The sequence below is a fragment of the Scatophagus argus genome, chromosome 13 (genome assembly GCF_020382885.2).
Source record: "Scatophagus argus isolate fScaArg1 chromosome 13, fScaArg1.pri, whole genome shotgun sequence".
Classification (NCBI taxonomy): Eukaryota; Metazoa; Chordata; class Actinopteri; family Scatophagidae; genus Scatophagus; species Scatophagus argus.
In genome coordinates, this window is record NC_058505.1 from 7,929,663 (window position 1) to 7,949,433 (window position 19,771).

Genomic DNA, 19,771 nt, shown 5'->3' on the forward strand with positions numbered 1-19,771 from the left:
TGCTCTTGCATACGGAGCTGCTCAGAGGGGTGAATATCGCTGACGATCACATGCTTTTCACAAACTTTTCACAAAGATCAGTACACCACACACAGGTGGCAAAAAGATTCCTTATTTGTAGAATTACAATTCATTATCATTGTCATTATTACTGATTGATTTTTTTTTCAAGTGGTAGTTAGTTTCAAGAGTCCAAGATTGTCTTCCAGCTGCTTTTAGGAACACGTTAAACCAAAAATGATTCAGTTTTTAGTGATATAAGTAAAGAAAAGCTGCAAATGCTCATTTCTATCTTCAATTTTTTTTATAAATTACTTTAAACGATTAATCGATAATTCGAATTTTCTGTTGACTGACTAATCATTTCAGCACTGATCAATTTCTGATTAAATTAAAAGGAGGAGCAGGAGGTTTTGTCTTGATGCTGCTCGTTGTGGTTGTGAAATGATAAAATGCCTGTGGTGTAAGAGTCAGCTGTTTCTTAAATGGATGGTAATTGCATCCACGACACATGAACCGTTACATGTCTTCCTTAAGGCTCTTGGATGGTAGCAGGGAGACTGGAAGCAGGTTTGATGAATCACGCCCCGATGTACTCGCATTGCTTCAGCTAATCGTGCGCACCATGCAGCCGAACATTAATTTAGCACCCCGTGGAGTCATAGCGCAATTCTCACAAAGATGTATTGAAATATAAAAAGGCTGGAAGACGAACTTGATGAGCTGAGGTGTCAAGAGGAAAGTGCTGTTTATGTACAGTACACGGCTGTGCGCACATCAATTCAGAGCAAGAACTTTTTACTCCATTTCAATAATTTATATCAGAGTGGAATTTTATTCTGTCCAAATACATTTGGCTGTCGTTGAGTGAAGGGTTATGAATAAAAAGGTTTATGCAGGCAAAAAAAACCCAAAACAAACCATCCTCTGACTGAAGGCATGGACTTTAACAGCGCTGCGGCACTTCAGATGAGGAATAAAATGCTTCATTAACTTTATGCAACTCACTGTTTGTCAGTTTTATCATAACTATGTGACTATTTAACATCAATCTGCAGTATCACCTTCTTACGGACAATTTTTTTTATACTGGAAGCAACGCATAACTTATCTGCCAAAGTGCTTCCAGTGTCGTTAAAATGCTAAAATAAAATAAAAAAAAGCTTCTGACAATGGATGAGCTGATAGGACTTCTTCCCTCTGGGTACCTCAACTGATCTCATACAGTGTGTGTATATTCTAAGTATTAAATACATTATAGTTCACTTTTATCCAATTTTACTACTTGTTCATTCCTGTACTTGTTCTGTCCTGAGATGCTGCAAAACTTGAATTTGCCCCCTCTGATTTGTATACGGGACACAAAGTGGGTTGAGCTTTGAACGGTTTCTAAATTTATAATAACCTGAAAGAAATTGCTTAATAATTCTGCTCCTATTCCAGCTCCTGGTGTGCATGTTAGCGCACAGATGTATGGGAGTTTGTGGGAGTTTTTACAATATGTTGGCCTGAGTATCTCAAAAGTCAAAAGACAGAAGTAATATAGTAAAATAAGTCTTCACGGTGCTAAAGTTTTGAACCCAATCCTAGATGAACCTGTTGAAAAACTTCCTAAAAAACCAAATTGAAAGGTATAAATCAGTGTTCCGTTTTTTTGCCTTCAATTCACAGTTAACCAGACGTTAAACGTAGGTAGGAAGACAGGGAACTGAAATGAAAGAAAGCTCCACAATCAAAATCATGTTTCAGTTTGCATGGTGTGTGAATGAGGCTATTAGGATACTGAGATGCTCCCTGCAAAGTGATTTCACAAAAAGAGGAGACCTGATGTAAAAGAGATCCGAGGACAAGTTAGACCAGAGCTGAAAAGACCTGGCATCTGCATTAGGCGCCACCAATCTTCACGAGCAGCTGTAGTGAAAATGACCTCAATCATTTTTCCTGCCATTCACTATTCACACTTTTTGTCAAGTGTCAAAAAACACATTTTTCTCCAGTGATGATTACGAAGCACCACATCAGAGTTGATAACGAGTCTCCTCAGGTCCGTTCATGTACTACGCATATTGACATCTAGACCTAAGACCCACTCCAGTAAAACAGGACCACTGTTAGACCAAATATTATTTGGATCAACCTGGTCAAGTCTTGGTTTGACTGCCCCCAGTTAGATACAGTATGATGCCTCAGAATCAGGCACTGCACATGTATAGAAACCAGAATCAAACAGTACCTAATCATTTAAGATGAATTACTTCCTACAGATGCTGGGAAAAAAGATATGTTTTCATCATAACAAGATTTTAGCTTCTCTTCTCATCCACTGATTATGCCACAAGTTTGACAAGAACCACAACTGAGAAGAAGCACCAGGACAAATAAAACTGAATACCAGAACAAATATGACTCACACAAACCGTCCAGTCTCCAACCAGCATCTTCATCCTCCTCCTCCACCTCTAAACTTAGCTATCAACCAACGACTCCCTGCTTCCTGCACCGCCTTTGACACATAAAACAACTTTGGCTGATATCCAACTAATTTGCCAGACGTCTGTTGAGTAAATCTCAAACCTTCAAAGCGCACGGCAATGACACATCAAACAATGGCCTCCCCGTCCAAATATTTGCAGAGCCCCGCTAAATAAATCATCTTTCATCCTCTTTCCCTCGCTTGGGTGTTGTGTGAGTCACCTAATAGCCTGAATAGAGGTGTTAGCTGGTGCATTAGCCTGCTCCATTGAGATGAATCACCAGATGGCATCATGAAAGATTAAAAATTGAGAAAAAGTAACCACCTTTTAAACAAAAAAAAATGAAGAAAAGATTATTTGCCAAGTCAGCTGCACAAAATTCCATCTGTACTTTAAATGTGTTGATATCACTAGTGTTTGCTCTGCCTTGTTTTGTATGGCTGCTCGTGAATATTAGAGCACACAAGTTATCAATCAAAACAAATATCCACTTAGCTCAGTCCGTGTGTGTGTGTGTGTGTGTGTGTGTGTGTCCCCTCCTGACCCTCTAAATGGATCTATTCTTCCCATACAGGATGTGGCTTCATGACAGACACCTGCTGTCTCTGGCTTACTAAACTTTTCTGCTTTCCACCTTCCTCTTCATTTTCCACCTTTTTCTTGTGACTCCCCTCCCCCCCAAACCAACAATCCTCTTCCTCCCTTCCACCTCCTCTATTAATCATGGGCATCATCAGCTCATCTCGCTCCTCCAGTCCTTTACTTATCTTCCAGTTTTCCTCCTTCATTTAAGGCTCCCTGTACTCATTTGCGCCGTCTCTCCCTCCTCGATCACCCATTCCTCTATGGTGAATTATTAACCTGAGAGGTCTTTACTCTTCTTTACGCTTAACATGAAACATGAAGCGCCGAATGACACGATAGGTTATCTGATCTCATGTACCAGATCCATCTTGAGAAGCACGATACCGGGCACACATGATAGACCCACTAAATAACATGCTACAGATGGTCACTACGGTGCAAGGACCTCACGACTGGGGCAGCATTTCTCAGGTGTAGGTGGAGAGAGCTAACAGCATGAGGCTAGTTAGCAGGAGCCCCGAGACAGCCGACTGAACAACAACAAGAGAGAACCTTTATCAATGGCGAGTTGGTGTGGGTTACGCTGTCTGACGTTGTGTCACGCACCAAACCCTTCATTTCTTTCAGGGCTTTTATTGTGAAACTAACTGTCACGCATTATTGACTTACAGCCATACATGCTTTACGTGTGATGATTTATTTTTACAACAGTGTAAGTGCATATGTGGGGGTATTATGAAAGTATGTGAAAATATACAAGTTTATAAAATTTTTCCATACAACAATCCATTAGATCCAGTAGGTCTACTATTCAGGGTTAATACCTGGGACTCCCGACTAGTTTATCAGAACTGAAGAAGCCTTTTGGATGAGAGTATGACTGAGTATCTACACAGACATAAATGAAATGAAACACATTCTCATGCATTTGTCAGCCTCGGTAACAGAACCTCTGCCACTCATTATTCCACCTGCTCAGTTATACAGACTCTCTGGGCTGATCAGTTTGACTTATTTGAGTTGTCTTCTTGCGTTGTTTTCTCCTTCAAACATGTCTTCTCCAGTGCCTAAATCCACAGTGCCAGCTTGCCACCCTCTGCTTGCCCGTGCTACCTGCGACTCTTGATACCTGCTCAAACCTCCCCAGCCACTTTATAATAAACCCTTCACTCAAACTCATCTGTAGTGTCTGTGTCTGCTTTTGAGTCCAGTTAAAAACCAAACCTGACAAAGTCACTCTGGACCAAAGTGGTGGATAAACCGACTGTCACAAAAGTTGACAGAGAAAGTAATGTAAGTATGAAGGGAATTTTACAGAGCTACAGTGTTTGCAGTAGGTGGTAGTAACACAATGCAACCACACACCACAGGGGACAAAAATAGAGTAAGTAGGACGAGGTGACATTTCTATTCAAATGTGAATTCTTTAGTAGATCCTTTTCCCTGTGATGCAGCAGCAAGCGTTCATCCCATTCATTCAAATTCCAAATATATCCACAACCTTTATTTGTAGTCCGCTGGTGCACAACAACTAGTAATAATCCTTTTAACTAATCCACATCAAATCTCTCACAATGCTAATCCTTTCGGCATGATGGTCCACAGCAGCCATTCATCTGCAAACGGAGCGCTGGCATGCATAATTAAATTGTAATGGTTATTTATTGTATTGCTGGGCTTGGCAGTAGCTTAACTATTCATGTGCTGTGGGTTCACACTAATTCATAATAAGGTGGGACGCATTATGTATGAGACAAGCATGACATGACTGAGGATGGGGAAAATTAAAAATTACAGCACGCCATATTAAAGAAGTCTGCTTCAGTGTGCAAGGAAATAAACAAACCAAACATAAATGGATACAATGGATAGTCGTTACATGGATGAACCAGCAAAATATCGTGATTTAGGTATCGTGAGTGGGTAGCAAGTACACCAGAAAGAAATGCCGGACAAGTAATTGCTTAAATCTACACACAATTATTTACAATTATGCCCTCTAAGCTGTCCTGATGCAAAAGAACTGCATACCTAAACAACAAAACTGTCCATATGAAATATCAAAAAAGTTGTGAATGTCTTCTGATCTACTCCCTCTGTGGTTAAGGTCTGGTTAGGTTTGGGCAAACTTGGTTATGGTCAGGAGTGAAGTAAGAAAGCACTTCCATCATAGTCAAAAGAAAATCCATGTTGAAAGTCGGCAGAGTGTCAAAATTAGAACATGTCCATTAGAGAGGACATTAAATACTCTCACAACAGTGAGAGGAAAAAAACCCCCTAAAAATGAATGAATCATATCCTATAGCCTTCACATTGACTCCACATCTAACATCTATTGGATGTTAAACCCTAATCAAGACAGGCAAAGGTCAGGACATACTTAAGTGGTCCTTATTTTTGCTGGAATCAAAATATTTTAATCCATAACACCAATGAAACCCGAAACAAAAACATAACCTCCCTTCTCTCACACCCAGATCTGGTGATGCTGCTTCGTCTGACCTCATTTGTCCAATAAAAGGTCTTGACTCTTTATCGTGGTGACGTAACCGCCCCAAAGGGTTAGGCTTATATCATATTATAGACCTATAGATAGAGATATTGATAATTCTTGTGTGCATGTTCAGGGTTATGTAATCAGGGCACTGCAGTTGTTACAAGAGACAGCGTGAAACAGGCGGCTCTCAGATGTTACTGTGGAAGCCTTACATTGCAAAGCAACCGTACATTACAGCAGCCACCCTCCACACGCCTAATGAATAAAAAATGCAAAGCGCTGTGAATAAACGCTTGTTTCAAGGCACAGCAATTCCCTTGTTGAAAACAATGAGATCCACCTACTTGGATACATTAAAAGCTAACCTCGCAGGGTCAGTGAATATGACAAAACGTCAGCCCACTCACAGCATTCATCGTGTCTCTGAACTACAGCAACCGCATGACAGCACAGGGGATTCAGAAGCATGACATGATGTGATGGATCGGAGTACGAGCTGAAGCCGTTGCCTTTCTCCTACTGGCACTGCGCCTGCTCTTTAAGATCATGCTAATCTAACCAGGTTGAGGCCAGCGCATATACAGTATTGGTGCTTTGCTGCTGTTCACACACTACGGAGAAGAGGCATATATTAGAGCGCTATGCATATTACAGTATGAGTGGTCATCTGTCATAAAATGCCTGTGGCAACGCTGTGATGTGATGGGTGTATACTATATTTCCATGTCAAAGCAATGAACAAACCTCTGATATAATACAGGATTTACCCAACGTAATTTACAAGACAAAGAGTCTCCAGCATTGCAAGCAGCTCTGTGAGGCTGTACTATGTGTACAACACACACACAGTGGTGCTTTGAGTTGCATTATATCTTGCTAACATGCCCATAGTGGTATAATGCAAGTATAATGTTTGCTTTGTTTAAGATTAGACTAAACATTAAGTACAGTTGAAGCCGACTAGGGTGTTTTTACAGGTATTAAACCAAACTATTTGACAAATTAATATTTTGACCTGTTGATGATGCTAAAGGAAAACTCCGCGGATCATCGGGGGATGTACGTACCAAATTTCACAGCGATCCATCCAATGGTTGTTGAATCATTTCACTACAAAACCTCAAATGGGAACCTTATGGTGGCGCAAGAAGAAAAGTAATGAGGTTTCATCCTCAGGAGGCCATGAACATTTGTGCAAAATGTCATGGCGATCCATGCTTTAGTTATATTCCCAGTACTTCAGTTTTGGGAAAAGGTTAATATGACATTATCTATACACACAGCTGTTGAATGACCAAAAAGTTGCATCATTTATTTTTGTTTCTCTAAAAACAATCATCAGCTGTTAATAATCAACCTCATACTAATCCTCTGCCACCTCCCACTCAAGTGTAACAGAGCAGTGCTGATCCAGATTTGAGGATGCCTTGTCAGAACATCGCAACATGAGTAGGAGGACGGATAACATAATATTTACATGGTTTAATTTTTATGACAAACATTGTGAGTCTAACACATGTCTAACATTATGATGTTAAAGTCGTTAAAGTTAATCCATAAATTTCTGATCCAGCAAAAAGACTTAAGTGCAGCCCAGCGGTGACTCTGAACATTTCAGTGCTGAGGAGGAAAATTCGGGGCTAAAGCTTTCAGAGCTACGTAACTAATTATCCATATACCTCCACCCTCTTTTCGAATAACATCCAGAGGATTCTTGGCCTGGTGCTAGCAATTACTCTCATCCCTGATTAGTAGCCTAATTAATGAAGTAAACAACAACAAGCCCCAACATCAACTCAAAAAGCTCTCAAACATCAGCACCAACTTTTTAGACTAATCAAGACAGCTAAAGGTCAGCTAATTTGGCTTTATAATCAGAGACTGCTGCAATATTGAAAATGCAGTACATGCAGCCATGAGTATGATAGATATTCAGTGTTTGTGACAACATATTAAATTACTGTAAACAACCTGTACTGCAGCTTCCACCTCTCCTCCCGCTCCCTCCTCGCTTCCTTTCTCGTCACGCCAAACATTTTCTGCACATTTGGACTGAAACTAACCAGAAAATCAAGTGAGCAGTGCTTATTGTCTCTGTATATTCTTTCCACCAATATGAGAACGTCCAAAAAAAAAAACCCCAAAAAAACAAAAAACAAAAAATCACTCAGTGGACTTTTCCCAACACCCTGTGGTAAACACAAACTTTTAAATTCAGATATGGTTCTGAACAGTTTTGAATCAACCTCATTTTCAGCTATCACTGATAGGTGTAGTGTCACAATATCTGAGAATTACACATCTATCAAAAGTAAAACACTGCATTGTTGGCTTTTTAGCAAACAGTTGTATTGTAAAAGGAAAATATTTAAGACACTCCAATGAGACAGCTGAGAGTAAATATTGTGTACTTGGCAGCATATAGGAAATCCCAGAGTCATAAAATCCAAATCCACAAAATCCATGTGAAAAAAAAAAACAGCACACAGCAAAAACAACAAAATGTGATAAGAATGTGGGAAAAAAAACATGACAAAATGCACTGGACTGATAAATCAGTTCAACTAAATTGATCTGGCTGAAACTTCCTCTCTGTTTCTTTCTTCCTGTTAGGTCCACAGGATGACCTTAACCCTGCACTGTCATCACCATCCACACTGCAGGTTTATAAGTGCACACGGGTACCCTTTGTGTTGTGTTCATGAAATATTATCTGTGTTATTTACTTGTATCCTCAAACGGCTGTTGTGTTTTGCACTGAAGGGCCCGTCATTTTCTATCCTCAAAATCTTGTCTCCTTATTTTCCTACTGTCTTCATCTGTCAGCGTGTGTGGAAAATAATAAATAAATAAATAAATAACAACAACCTGAGAGAGAAAACAAAACTGAGGCAGGTGAGAAAGACATGAACGAGATACTGAGAGAGACTGAGCAGTGTGTGTGTGTGTGTGTGTGTGTGTGTGTGTGCAATCACGTGATAGAGAGAAATCGACAGTGTTTTGCCAGATGACAACAGCGTGGAGGCAGTGTGGTTTGTCGTTTATCATTTGGAGAGCTTGCTTGTTAGAGCACACACATCTTAACAGTCACTCTGAAGCTTGAAGGCCGAGATGTGAGGAGGCGTTTGATTACCCCGTCAAGACTGCAAACACATGCAGCATCCGTATAATGTGAGAGCGTACGGACACGTACGGTGCTAACAACACAGGTTACTCACACAGGGACGCAGAAAACAGATGTGAACGGATATTCCAGTGAACAACCACACTGAACAGAAACGCATTAAAAACAGGAAACACAAACTATACTATACTATAGTTTAGTATCCCATACACAACTACTATATTTTTATTGATGTCTCCATGGATGTTGTACTTTTGTTGTCAAAAGGATTAAAGAGTTTTCTGCATTCAGACTGTTTTCCCAAGGCTGCACAGATATTAGCATTATTACAAATGTGCTGGTACTGATTTAAGTTTTAAAAATTCTTGTATCGTTCGCTACCTTTGAGGTCTGAAGCCTAAAAGAGATCCGATTTTAAAATTTAAAAAATAATTTTAAAACTATATTCTACTTCTTTTTTAAGACAGTCTTAATGCTGGTGTTTATTGGTGTCAGGGAAACGAAGTCCGAACATGCGAGGCTGCAGGGACGGTTTGCACAGTATCACCATGCAACAACACAGTCAGTCGGACAAGTCGTTTCACCTTTTGTAACGGATGAGTTCCAACTCATATTTCACTGTATGACAGCCCACGTGATGCTTTCTTTTCTTTTTTTTTGAGGGTATATGGGTTTTGCAAAGAAATACAAAGAGTGGAAAACTACGGTAAGAAAATTACACCCAACAACCAAAATATCGAGAGAGAGTGATGAAAAAGACAGGCCGCTTAATTGGCTAGAAAAAAAATGAAATTATGCAGCCAAACATGGATGGAAACTAGCACACACAGCAGAACAGTCCTGTGGAAAGAAAGAAGTGAATGGCACGGAGGAAGGAAAAGCAGGGCCATTTTAATGAAGTTATGGCAGCCATTATGTTGTCAAGAGCCCTTTGCCTCCACGACCATGGCGGCGGCGGCTTTCTCGGTGTGTGGGAGTGCATAGCAATGTGTTTCTGAATGAAACAACCTTGTTTATTGTCTTGATTGAAAGCAGTGAGGAAAATATGCTGTTTCTTTTTCTCATCGGACTGATGTTATTTCTTCTTCCTAACAAACAAAGTAATAGATAAGGAAACGCTGGCATTATGATGTGACTTTTTTGCTGATTTCACTTGAGCTTGGGACTTATTTTCACAGTTTGCCACATTTTACTGGGTAAAACAGAATACCCACTGAACTGCACTCAAACATGCTCACTTTAAGTCACAGCAACAAGATACACACATGAACATAATTCAACTCATGTTCCCCGTTGACATGCTATTCTCTCTGTCTCTGTAGGAAATATAATTCACAAGAGAAAAATCGATACAAACCAAGTTCTGCAGTGTTCCACACATCATCAATCTCAATGCTCATTTCTCAGCATTTCCTTGTTTGCAATTTTAAATGAAATAAGCCACAGACTGTTTTTAGAGAGACAATCTGTGATGTGTTGTCCAGCCACAAGCTGCTTCTGTTTTCTTTTACTTTTCATACTATAACCGAGGGCCAAATGGCTGCTGATTGCAAATCTCAAGGCTCAAAAATCTAATTTGTAGTTGGTTTTGTTGTTAGTTTGTTTGTTTTGTCTTGTGTTTTTTGAAATGTGTATTTAATTCCACTGGCAAACACAAGGCATTTTTCTAAACCTAAACAGCTCTATTTAAACCCTGTATTAAAAATGTAGGAGGTGGGTCATAAAACATGCTGTGCCACAAATTCACGGTTCGCTGAGCATCGGGAAGGTTGAAGGTCTGAGGCGAGAAGGACCTCTCTGGGCTCAACATGGTTTTAAAGGAGGTTTTAACAGTATTTTCACATTCTGCCAGGAGGTGGTGGACGACGTGAAATGGTTCGGGCTCTCCTGACGGTTTTCCCCTCAGGGGACACACATGTAAAGTTCAGGGTTACAAGGCACATGTCACTCCATTCAAATTACTCTCTGGCTATGAATAAAACAAGACTTACACTTCTCTGGTCCAAGAGTTGAGAAGTGGTGTGCAGTGTACAAATGTGTCTACAACCTGTGTGAATTCACAAATGTGTTTGAATGAATGTTTGTTAATGTTTTTAAGAATGGATAAGTAACTTAAAAGACATCATCAGTTACTCACTGTGAGTAGGATCAATTACTCAGTTATTCACAGGCACTTGCATTACTTTAATACTTACTCAACATCCATCCATCCATCCATTTTCTATACCGCTTATCCATCAGGGTCGCGGGGGAGCTGGAGCCTATCCCAGCTGACTACGGGCGAGAGGCGGGGTTCACCCTGGACTGGTCGCCAGTCAATCGCAGGGCCAACACACAAAGACAATTAACCTAATGTGCATGTTTTTGGTATTGTGGGAGGAAGCCGGAGCACCCGGAGAAAACCCACGCAGGCACAGGGAGAACATGCAAACTCCATATAGAAGGGCCCAGACCGGGATTCGAACCTGGAACCCTCTTGCTATGAGGCAACAGTGCTAACCACTGCACCGCCGTGCCGCCCACTTACTCAACAGCACACCTCATATCACGAACCCATCTCATTCCAGTCACATCATGTAAATACAACAACTCTGCAGGTACCACAAGGCACGTTCTTCCTGTTTCTGAAGAAGCTTTAACCACCTTCCTCCACCTGCAGCCCCTGGGCGAAGCTAATATGTCCCAGACCAGCTTCTCCACTGATGTCAACCCTCCATTCAAGTCATTTAACTATCTGATTCAAGTTTAAACACGACTCTTAAGATATTTTAAAGCAAAGCTGGACAGTCTTTGCTCCAACGCTCACAAGAGTCACATACTTTGGACAGTGACTGAATAAATGAGATACAAGCAGCTGAGATGAGACCTCTAGGGATCTCATGCTTCCTGATAGATGAGCAGCTCAGCGATGCAGCACGATCTCAGCACTGAACCATTTCTTCTTCGCAGTACCTCATATGTATGGTAGAGGAAACTCACTGTTCAGGCAGGGTGGACCCACAATACAGGAATTACAGCTGTTCCGCCATAGAGGTGCGTTTGGGCTTGACCTGCAGCCAGCAGAATAAAGAAAACCAATCTATGGTGTTGTGGTTTTTCTAACAGTGAGCAGTTTGAGTGACAGCAGGCTATGAAGTTCGGTCCTGCAACAGACTGAGGTGCAGCAGCAGAACAGGAGGCCAAAGACGACCGCAATAACAAAAATCGAAAGAAGAGGTTCAGATTTTTAGCTGAGACAATAAAACCAATAATGTCACATTTTACCAGTGACATTAAAGACATGCAGGAAACGAATCATCAAGGTAAAACAAAACGAAGAGAAAATTATAAACATTACCCTTAAAGAAAGCTAATTGCACTCATGTTTACTGAATGTAAGACTAGCATCCATTCATATCGCCAGCCCTGCACCTGTCCAGCAATGTGCTGACCATCACCATCTGAAAGACGCCAGTTGCTAGGTGATACACACTACAGCGTGTCACGAAGAAAATTCACATGCAGGCATGTAGAGAAGCATTGTGAATTATTTGTGGTTGTATTGTTGCAAAAAAACAAAAGTAGAACATTGGTTTTTCTGTGTTGGTTATATTGATGTCCTGCTGGATGAGGGCAGCTCAGGTGCATCCTGCTCCGAGTCAAGCATCCGCAGTTTTGCACAGCATAAGAAGACAATTAATTCCTGCTAATTACATTTGATTGGGAAAACCCCTGTAGAGCATCCCATTAAAACAAGGCCTGGAAAATAGCTTTTAACCTCCCACTGAGCTGACTGTGTATGCATGTGTTCAAGCGTCCGTGTGTGTAGGAAGAAGTGATGAATGGCAAGATTAAATAATAGGGTTCAAGCTGGAGATGCGCGCACACACACACACACACACACACACACAAACTGCTTATTAAAAACTCACAGATCAAAACTGAACATATTAAAGCTTGTGACACGTTCAAATGCAGCACCAGTTTGAGCGGTCGGGTCAGTCATAATACAACGGGGAAAAAAAGAAGGGATTCATGAGATGCAGTAAGAAAATTAGATATGTGCGCAAATGCAGGCACTGAATGGCATGAAAACACAAAAAATTGCTTCAATCAGCAGCTTCTTCAGATTGCAACACGTATCACGCTTGCTCAGTTTTATCCTGATGTGCCCATTGAACTAGAATGAAGGCAGGAATTGACAGGATAAACAAGTCATAAAACTATTAACACAAAACATAATCTGATGACTGCGCTATTCAAACAGTACTGACCATGTGATCGTCATAACATGATGACTTTATGGTGTTGTCAGTATGACATGTGATAAAGACAGTCATACTTTTGTCCTTCCCTCAGTTTTCTGTGTTGCTTCAAATAACCAGCACTGCTTCCAAGTTGATATGAGAGTGTGACACAGGAATGGATTTTCACTCCTGTCCCATCCCACTCTGTCCTGTCCCCTGACACAGAGAAAAGAAAATAAATCCGGTCCCATAACAATCTCCTTGAAAAATCACTCCTGCTCCACCCAAGAGGGGGAAGCATCTGTAGGCAATATTATTATTATTATTATCCTTGGTCCACCTGCTCCTGTTGAGTTTCTTGTCTCATGCATAGTGAAAACCACATCCTGAGGGAATCAAATGGGAATCCATTGACCAACAGGTTTGCAGAAAAAAAAAAAAGTCAGACACTTATTTATTTAAAACTAATTCGCAAAAGCAAATATAACACAGATTATGAAAAAGTTGGGTCGCTGTGCACAACAGAATGCAATCATTCGTACGATCACATGTTTCACAGACTGGTGATGCTCGCCCCATCCTTGCTTGTGAATGACAGAGCCTTTCAAGGTTTCCCCTTTCAAATCCAAACATGATACCATCACCTGTCACCAGTTACCCTGTTTACTCGTGCATTATTCCCAACAGGTGAACATTTCACTACTTTACTCCAACCTGTTTGATACACCTTGCTGGCATCTAATTCAGAAGAAGCAAATACTGACAAAGGAAAATGAAGTCAGTGAGATAAAACTTCTAATATACTGTATCTTTACTCGTACTATTAAGGATAAGTCAAAAATGCTTAGCAAATTGTCACACAATCCCAGGCTGGATGGGACATTGTTACGGAAACATAATGACACAGGAGGAAATGTTCTTAATTAATGAGCTCAATTTAAATACAATATGTATGCAAAGTGCATGTGATAACCCAAATTTATTTTGTTCACTGTCACAGAAGAAGAAGCAATCCTGCAAATATTCACATTTGAGGAGGTGGCATTATTTTTGTCACCACAGGGTGATAACAAAAATAATTTAAGAGTACGTAAAACATACTTAATCAAGACTGTGGCAGAATGTGACAGAATTATTATTAGTATTATTTTTTTGTCATTGCAAAGGTGGCCCATGCAGATATAGAGGCCATCAGTACCTTCAAACATTTTTTGTTTTGTTACGTTTTTCAAATTTGTCACAGAAACACGACCTACGGGAGACATACACTCATCTGCACTGGAGATGGAGGCACAGGGTTTGGATTAAGAGCAGCGGGTTGCAACCTCCAACCATCAACCGGCCGCACCACTCCGGGAGGGGAGGAAAGAGAACCAGGACGGGAGACATGCTAGCCCATGTTGGACTTGATCCTGTCTAATGTCTGGTCACTGGACAATGAAAATGCCTGGCCAAGCAATGGAAAAGCAGAGACTGCTGTGCCCGAGTCTTTACAGAGACTCGTCTCCACCACAACATCCCTGATCAGGCTGTTGCACCTGATGGTCAGAACCGTGTCCTGAGGCGACAGAAAGCAGGATGAGGGAAGGCGTCACCGATGCCTGAGCTAAAACACAGTCAGCTGTGTTACCCAGATGTTGAACTGTTAATGTGACGCAGACCATCTTGTTGCTGCTATCCGTTTTACCATCACCATCTTACTGTTGCTGTTCACATTCACCCAAATTTAACAAATGCACAAAAGTATTTCCTTTACTTTTTATCCTGTTCTATCCTTAGCCTGTGTATATATGTTTTATATGTGTGGTATGAAAGGGACTACAAACTTTATATTGTGCAACCTAGCGTTGCAGAAGGACAAATAAATTACCTTGAAAATATCTCCTTTCCTTGAAAACATTAATGTAATTGCAGTTTTCAATTCACATTCTCAGTTTGACCACTTTTACAGGGAAAAGATGGTGCTTTTTAACACTGATTTCTCTCTCTCTCTCTCTCTCTCTCTCTCTCTCTCTCTCACACACACACACACACACACACACACACACACACACACACACACACACACAGCCAGGATATAAACTGTGGATGCTAGCCACTCATACAGGCAGCACCTGTCAGCTGGTGTTCTGGGACAGCCAAGGGCTTGTTTGTTTATCTCTCTCGCTCTCTCTCTCTCTCTCTCTCTCTCTCTCTCTCTCTCTGTGTGTGTGTGTGTGTGTGTATACCTCGATCCAGGGTCTCTCCTTTTTTTGCCTCAACACCCCCCTCACCTCTCCACCTGCTGTTCCTTCCTTCACTCCATCCTGTCTCTCTGTCTGTCTCACTTCATACCAACCATCATACCGCCATCCATTAGATCTCTCCCTGTCTCTCTCTCTGTCTGTCTCTCTCTCTGTCTGTCTGTCTCTCTCTCTCTCTCTCTCTCTCTCTGCACCTGTGACTGAAAAACAGAATCTCTCAGTCTTTCTCTGCCTTCCTGCTCATTACAGCCCCCAGGCAGCCACTCCATCACAGAGAAAAGGCAGAGATAAGCTACAAGAGTACACCTGTGCCTGGTATGAATGCCAAATCCAGAGTCAGTGACAGTCAATTCTGGCCAAATAATGGAATCAGCGAACCTCAGCTTCAGACAAATCAGCCTGACAGCTTTATCTCCCACTCCCAATTTCAAAGCACGTTACAAACCTCATTATCAAATGAGAAAAGCAATCAGTCAAAAAGAAACAATAAAAAAAAAAAGACAGAAAAATGTTGACACTGTCGCAGTGGCACTCGCGAGGGATTAAGTTTACAAAGCTCATTTACGGATGGAACAGGTGGGAAAAAATAAGAAACATATTTTCATTTCATCAGCAAAGTGCTACAGAGTATTAAATGACAAAAGGAATACAAGTGTGTTAAATCAACAGCGACGTGCAGCATTGATATGCGGCACAGAATCAACAATTTCTCAGTTAATGATTGGAAAACAGAAAGAAATAATGAATCGATAATGTGAATATAAATCTATTTATTATAAAAAAACATAAGTTTTACGAGCAAAGTCTGGAAGGGGTTTTAGGTTGACAATATTAATGGCTCACGATCCAGTCGAGGTTTTCTTAGAAGAAAACAAATAAAAACAAAGGAACAATCCCCAGAAGGTGAGTGTTTTAGAAGGTGGGGGAGCAATAAGAGCCAAAGGGGCAAAACACCAATTACAAAAACTGAACAGAGCATTTATTTATTTGCCTTGGCTCATTAAGCATCAGATCACTGCAGAGAGAAATCTGTGCGAGGCAAGCACACAGTCTGATCAGAATCACAAGGCTTTCACTCACTGTTCATGATGGATTACTGACGACTAAACTGGGTGCCGACCATGAACGGCAATGTCCATAGTTTACATCTGGCTCTTCATAATCTCTCACGATATTTTCCCGTCATCCCTTTACTGTCAGCTGTCTGATAAAGGCAGACAGACAGGAGGTAGATACTGATACTGGTCATTGGACTTCTCACCTGACTCAGCAAAAGGGTGAATAGATGTGTTTCTAAAATTCTGTGACTTTTCATTTAATCAGAGAGCAGGAATGAGCTCTTTGTTATCTATGAGTATTGATGACACAGAGCTGGAGAAAGAGATGATGATGATGTGTGTGTGTGTGTGTGTGCGTGTGTGTGTGTGATAACATTTGTCCACAATGTAATTACAGATTTAGTAAACCTGAGGCTTAGTGCGACTCAATCAACCTTTGATTTGTCGGGTGGATGAATACTGCTGATAATAACGCAGACACACACAGACACACACATGCACACACACATACATATATTTATAATATAAACATATGCACAGTGATGGACTCAGGCTATCTTAGGGGCAAATGAAATAAAAAGGGCACCAGCTGTATGCACCTGCACATAGAAATTCCTGATGCATTCAGGGAGAAGCTGTTCATTGGATTAAGATTAAAACTGTTTTATCGTGTGACTGAGATGTTACAACTACTACACCTCTGTAATAAAAATGGGAACTACTTATTATTCAGCAAAACACACATATTTTGTGAGCAAAGGAAATGTTTGTTAAGCTATGGTGAGTACCTGAGCTGTTCTGTGCGTTGCTGTGCATGTGTGCTTACATGTCTGACTGCATGAATCTCTACTAATAGCTACACTCTATAAGGTTGAAATACCACAGTGCTAAATCGATGACACTAAATCCATTTTATGTTGTGTGCTGACCCAGAAAAACAAAATTATGGCTACACTTGCTCTCCCGCTAATTGGAATAAGACTGGAGATGCATTTATTTACTGAATCTAAAATAATGCCCTCCAGCTTCCAGCTACAATCAAGGTTTCAGCTCCCTTATTCATTACACTAATCAATGACGTGCAAATCCTCCCTTAACATAACAACAAATACAACAAGCTGCCTGGATAAATATAGAAAACGAGTTATCAGAAAAAGCGATTAAGCAATAGCGAGCAATTAAAATACAAAAGTCTCATTCAAGCTCAGTCATGCATATCAAAAACTTTTATGTGACATATAAACTACAACGAGCTACAATAGGAGTTTATAGCACAGAATAGAAGCGAAAAGCACAAGACACAAGGGAAAAACACGGATGGGTCCATTTGAATTTACTTTGAGCAGCACTCTGAAGTCAAAGGAGAGCTGAGCTTCCTGTACACAGCAGAGAAACTAAAACGTGATTGAAACATGATGTTTTTTATGACTATGGCACCACCGGCAACGCAGTCATAAGCGTTTTGAAAAAGGAGAGCACAGATATCCATTTAATAATCAGTTACAACACAAAGAAACCACAAATGTCTGCTTTGGCCATTTGTGCTTCCACAAGATAGCAGCTTGATATGTGCAGACTGCTGGCTACCTAGTATTAACTTGCGGGTTAAACCAGCACACTTGCACCGTTCAGTCCTCTCATAACCAGAGAGGAGGATCCTTCAACAAACAAGACCGATCAGGTTTTTTTTGTCCTAGTCTTTTTTCAGTCTGTCACTCTTGTGGAAGCAAAATTTAATGAGAGAAAACCAGAGCCAGCTAGCCAAAACTGAAATATGGAGACACCCACAGCCAAAAGAGTTTGGGAAATCTACCGGACTGCTGTGACTCAAGACAGCTAATGTAATTATTTTGTGTTGAATTAATTAGATTTTTATGCTGTAGACATTTCATATATCAGCAAACGCTGAAAATACCTTGATTACTCATTACTGATTAATGAATTACTCATAATTACTCATTTTTAACAGCACTTGGATAAAGTGGCTTTATTGGAGAAGTACCCTGCGAAGTTAAAACTCACCAAGACCGGGCGGGCTCTCAGGGCATGGAGGCAGCGGTTTGGGGGATGGCGTCTGATTGGTCTCGGGCTGCATGCTCGCCACCAGCTGCTCGCCTGTGGCCAGGAAGCTGGCTAATGTTGCATTGGGCCTGGAAATGTTGTAATAGTAAAAATGATGTCCATTCCCAGCTGCTCCACTGGCGTTATTCCTGGATCCATTGCGGCCGTTGTTGAAGCGGCTGAAGAGGTCGAAGCGCTGGGAGTACACGTCGAAGTAAAGGATCATCATGATGAGAAAATGGAGCAGGCAGAGCAGCAGGACGCCTTTACAGATGCGCTCCAGAGTCCGGCCCAACATCAGCCGGGTCATGGCCGAGGAAGATGACCGTCCTGCGACGGCCAGCCACGACAATGTCGGCACGGCTACACGCATGCGATCATCCAGATGGCCATGTTGGCAATATCAGCTGCTATTAGATCTCTGATAAAGACATTTGAATAGCTGACACCTGACTATCTGACTTCTATGGGGGTCATGGGGTCATATCTGTGAACAGGGAGGCTACACAGTCAGCTACACCTACGGCCTGAGATGCCAGCTTGTTCGTGGTGCATCCACAGATTCCCTGCATGACAAAAGTACTAAAATATATTAATCAGTCTCGATCCCTGGGTGAGATGAAGCTTAATCTAAGGTATTCAACTGCAGATATGGCAACCAGCTACTAATGATACCTTCACTGTAATCTAAGATATAAGGCCCAAATTTCATTCAGATATGGGCGATCGTATGTTGTGTTAGTCACTATCGCGGTGTCAAGATGCTGTTGCAGTCATGTGGTATAATGTCAAGAGCCAGTCCAATTAGTCCAAGGACTATTACTTAAAGCACCCAACTAATAAGTGATCCGCACAACGGGAGGCTGACAACAAACATTCATCAGTTCAGAGTAGATGATCAGCTGATATTCCAGTCCAGATGTCCTCTTCTTTTGGCATCAGGTCTGAGTCTGTTGGTTGGCCATCTCCAGTACTGTATCTGAACTACTGTTGCCTTTGCGAGTAAACTTAAACCAGGAAAGACTTAGGCACCTGAAAGAGAAAGAAAAACAAAAGTTTTAATTATTTTCCAGTGCCATTAATCATAGCAGTGCATTTCCGTTCAATAATTGCTGAATAAAAACAAACCGAATATCATTGATCTTCCTTGAGCAATTTAAGAGTATTCAGTGACCTTGTTCTCATTCGATAAGCCTGGTTGAATAACGGTGAAATAAACTTAAATTTGAATTAAATAAAGTTCGTTGACAGTAGAAAAGGAGGCAAACATGAGAATTATGACAGAAACATACTTAACAACAAAAGCAACCACAGACATGGACAGAAAATGCTCTGACTGTTCTTTCCAATTGATATGCTGAGTCAATTTTCCAGTCAAATGGTTTAATAAGCAGAAGGCAAGCTGGAATATACAATACAGTGAACACACGAGCATGGGAGAGACACTAAGAGGGCACTTAGTGTTTTCCCACAGGCCATGCTTATTGTAGGTTTATGGCTTTT

At 41.0% G+C, this 19,771-nt stretch overlaps 1 protein-coding gene across 1 annotated transcript in view; it reads right to left on the bottom strand.

Moving 5' to 3' along the window:
* The window catches only part of b4galt2 (UDP-Gal:betaGlcNAc beta 1,4- galactosyltransferase, polypeptide 2), a 130,365-nt gene that overhangs the window by 96,917 nt on the left and 13,677 nt on the right, over window positions 1-19,771 (bottom strand). The window contains exon 2 of the mRNA XM_046408497.1: window positions 18,230-19,300. Coding sequence (XP_046264453.1) covers window positions 18,230-18,641 — 412 coding nt within the window. The 5' untranslated portion in view covers window positions 18,642-19,300. The remainder of the gene's footprint in view (window positions 1-18,229; window positions 19,301-19,771) is intronic.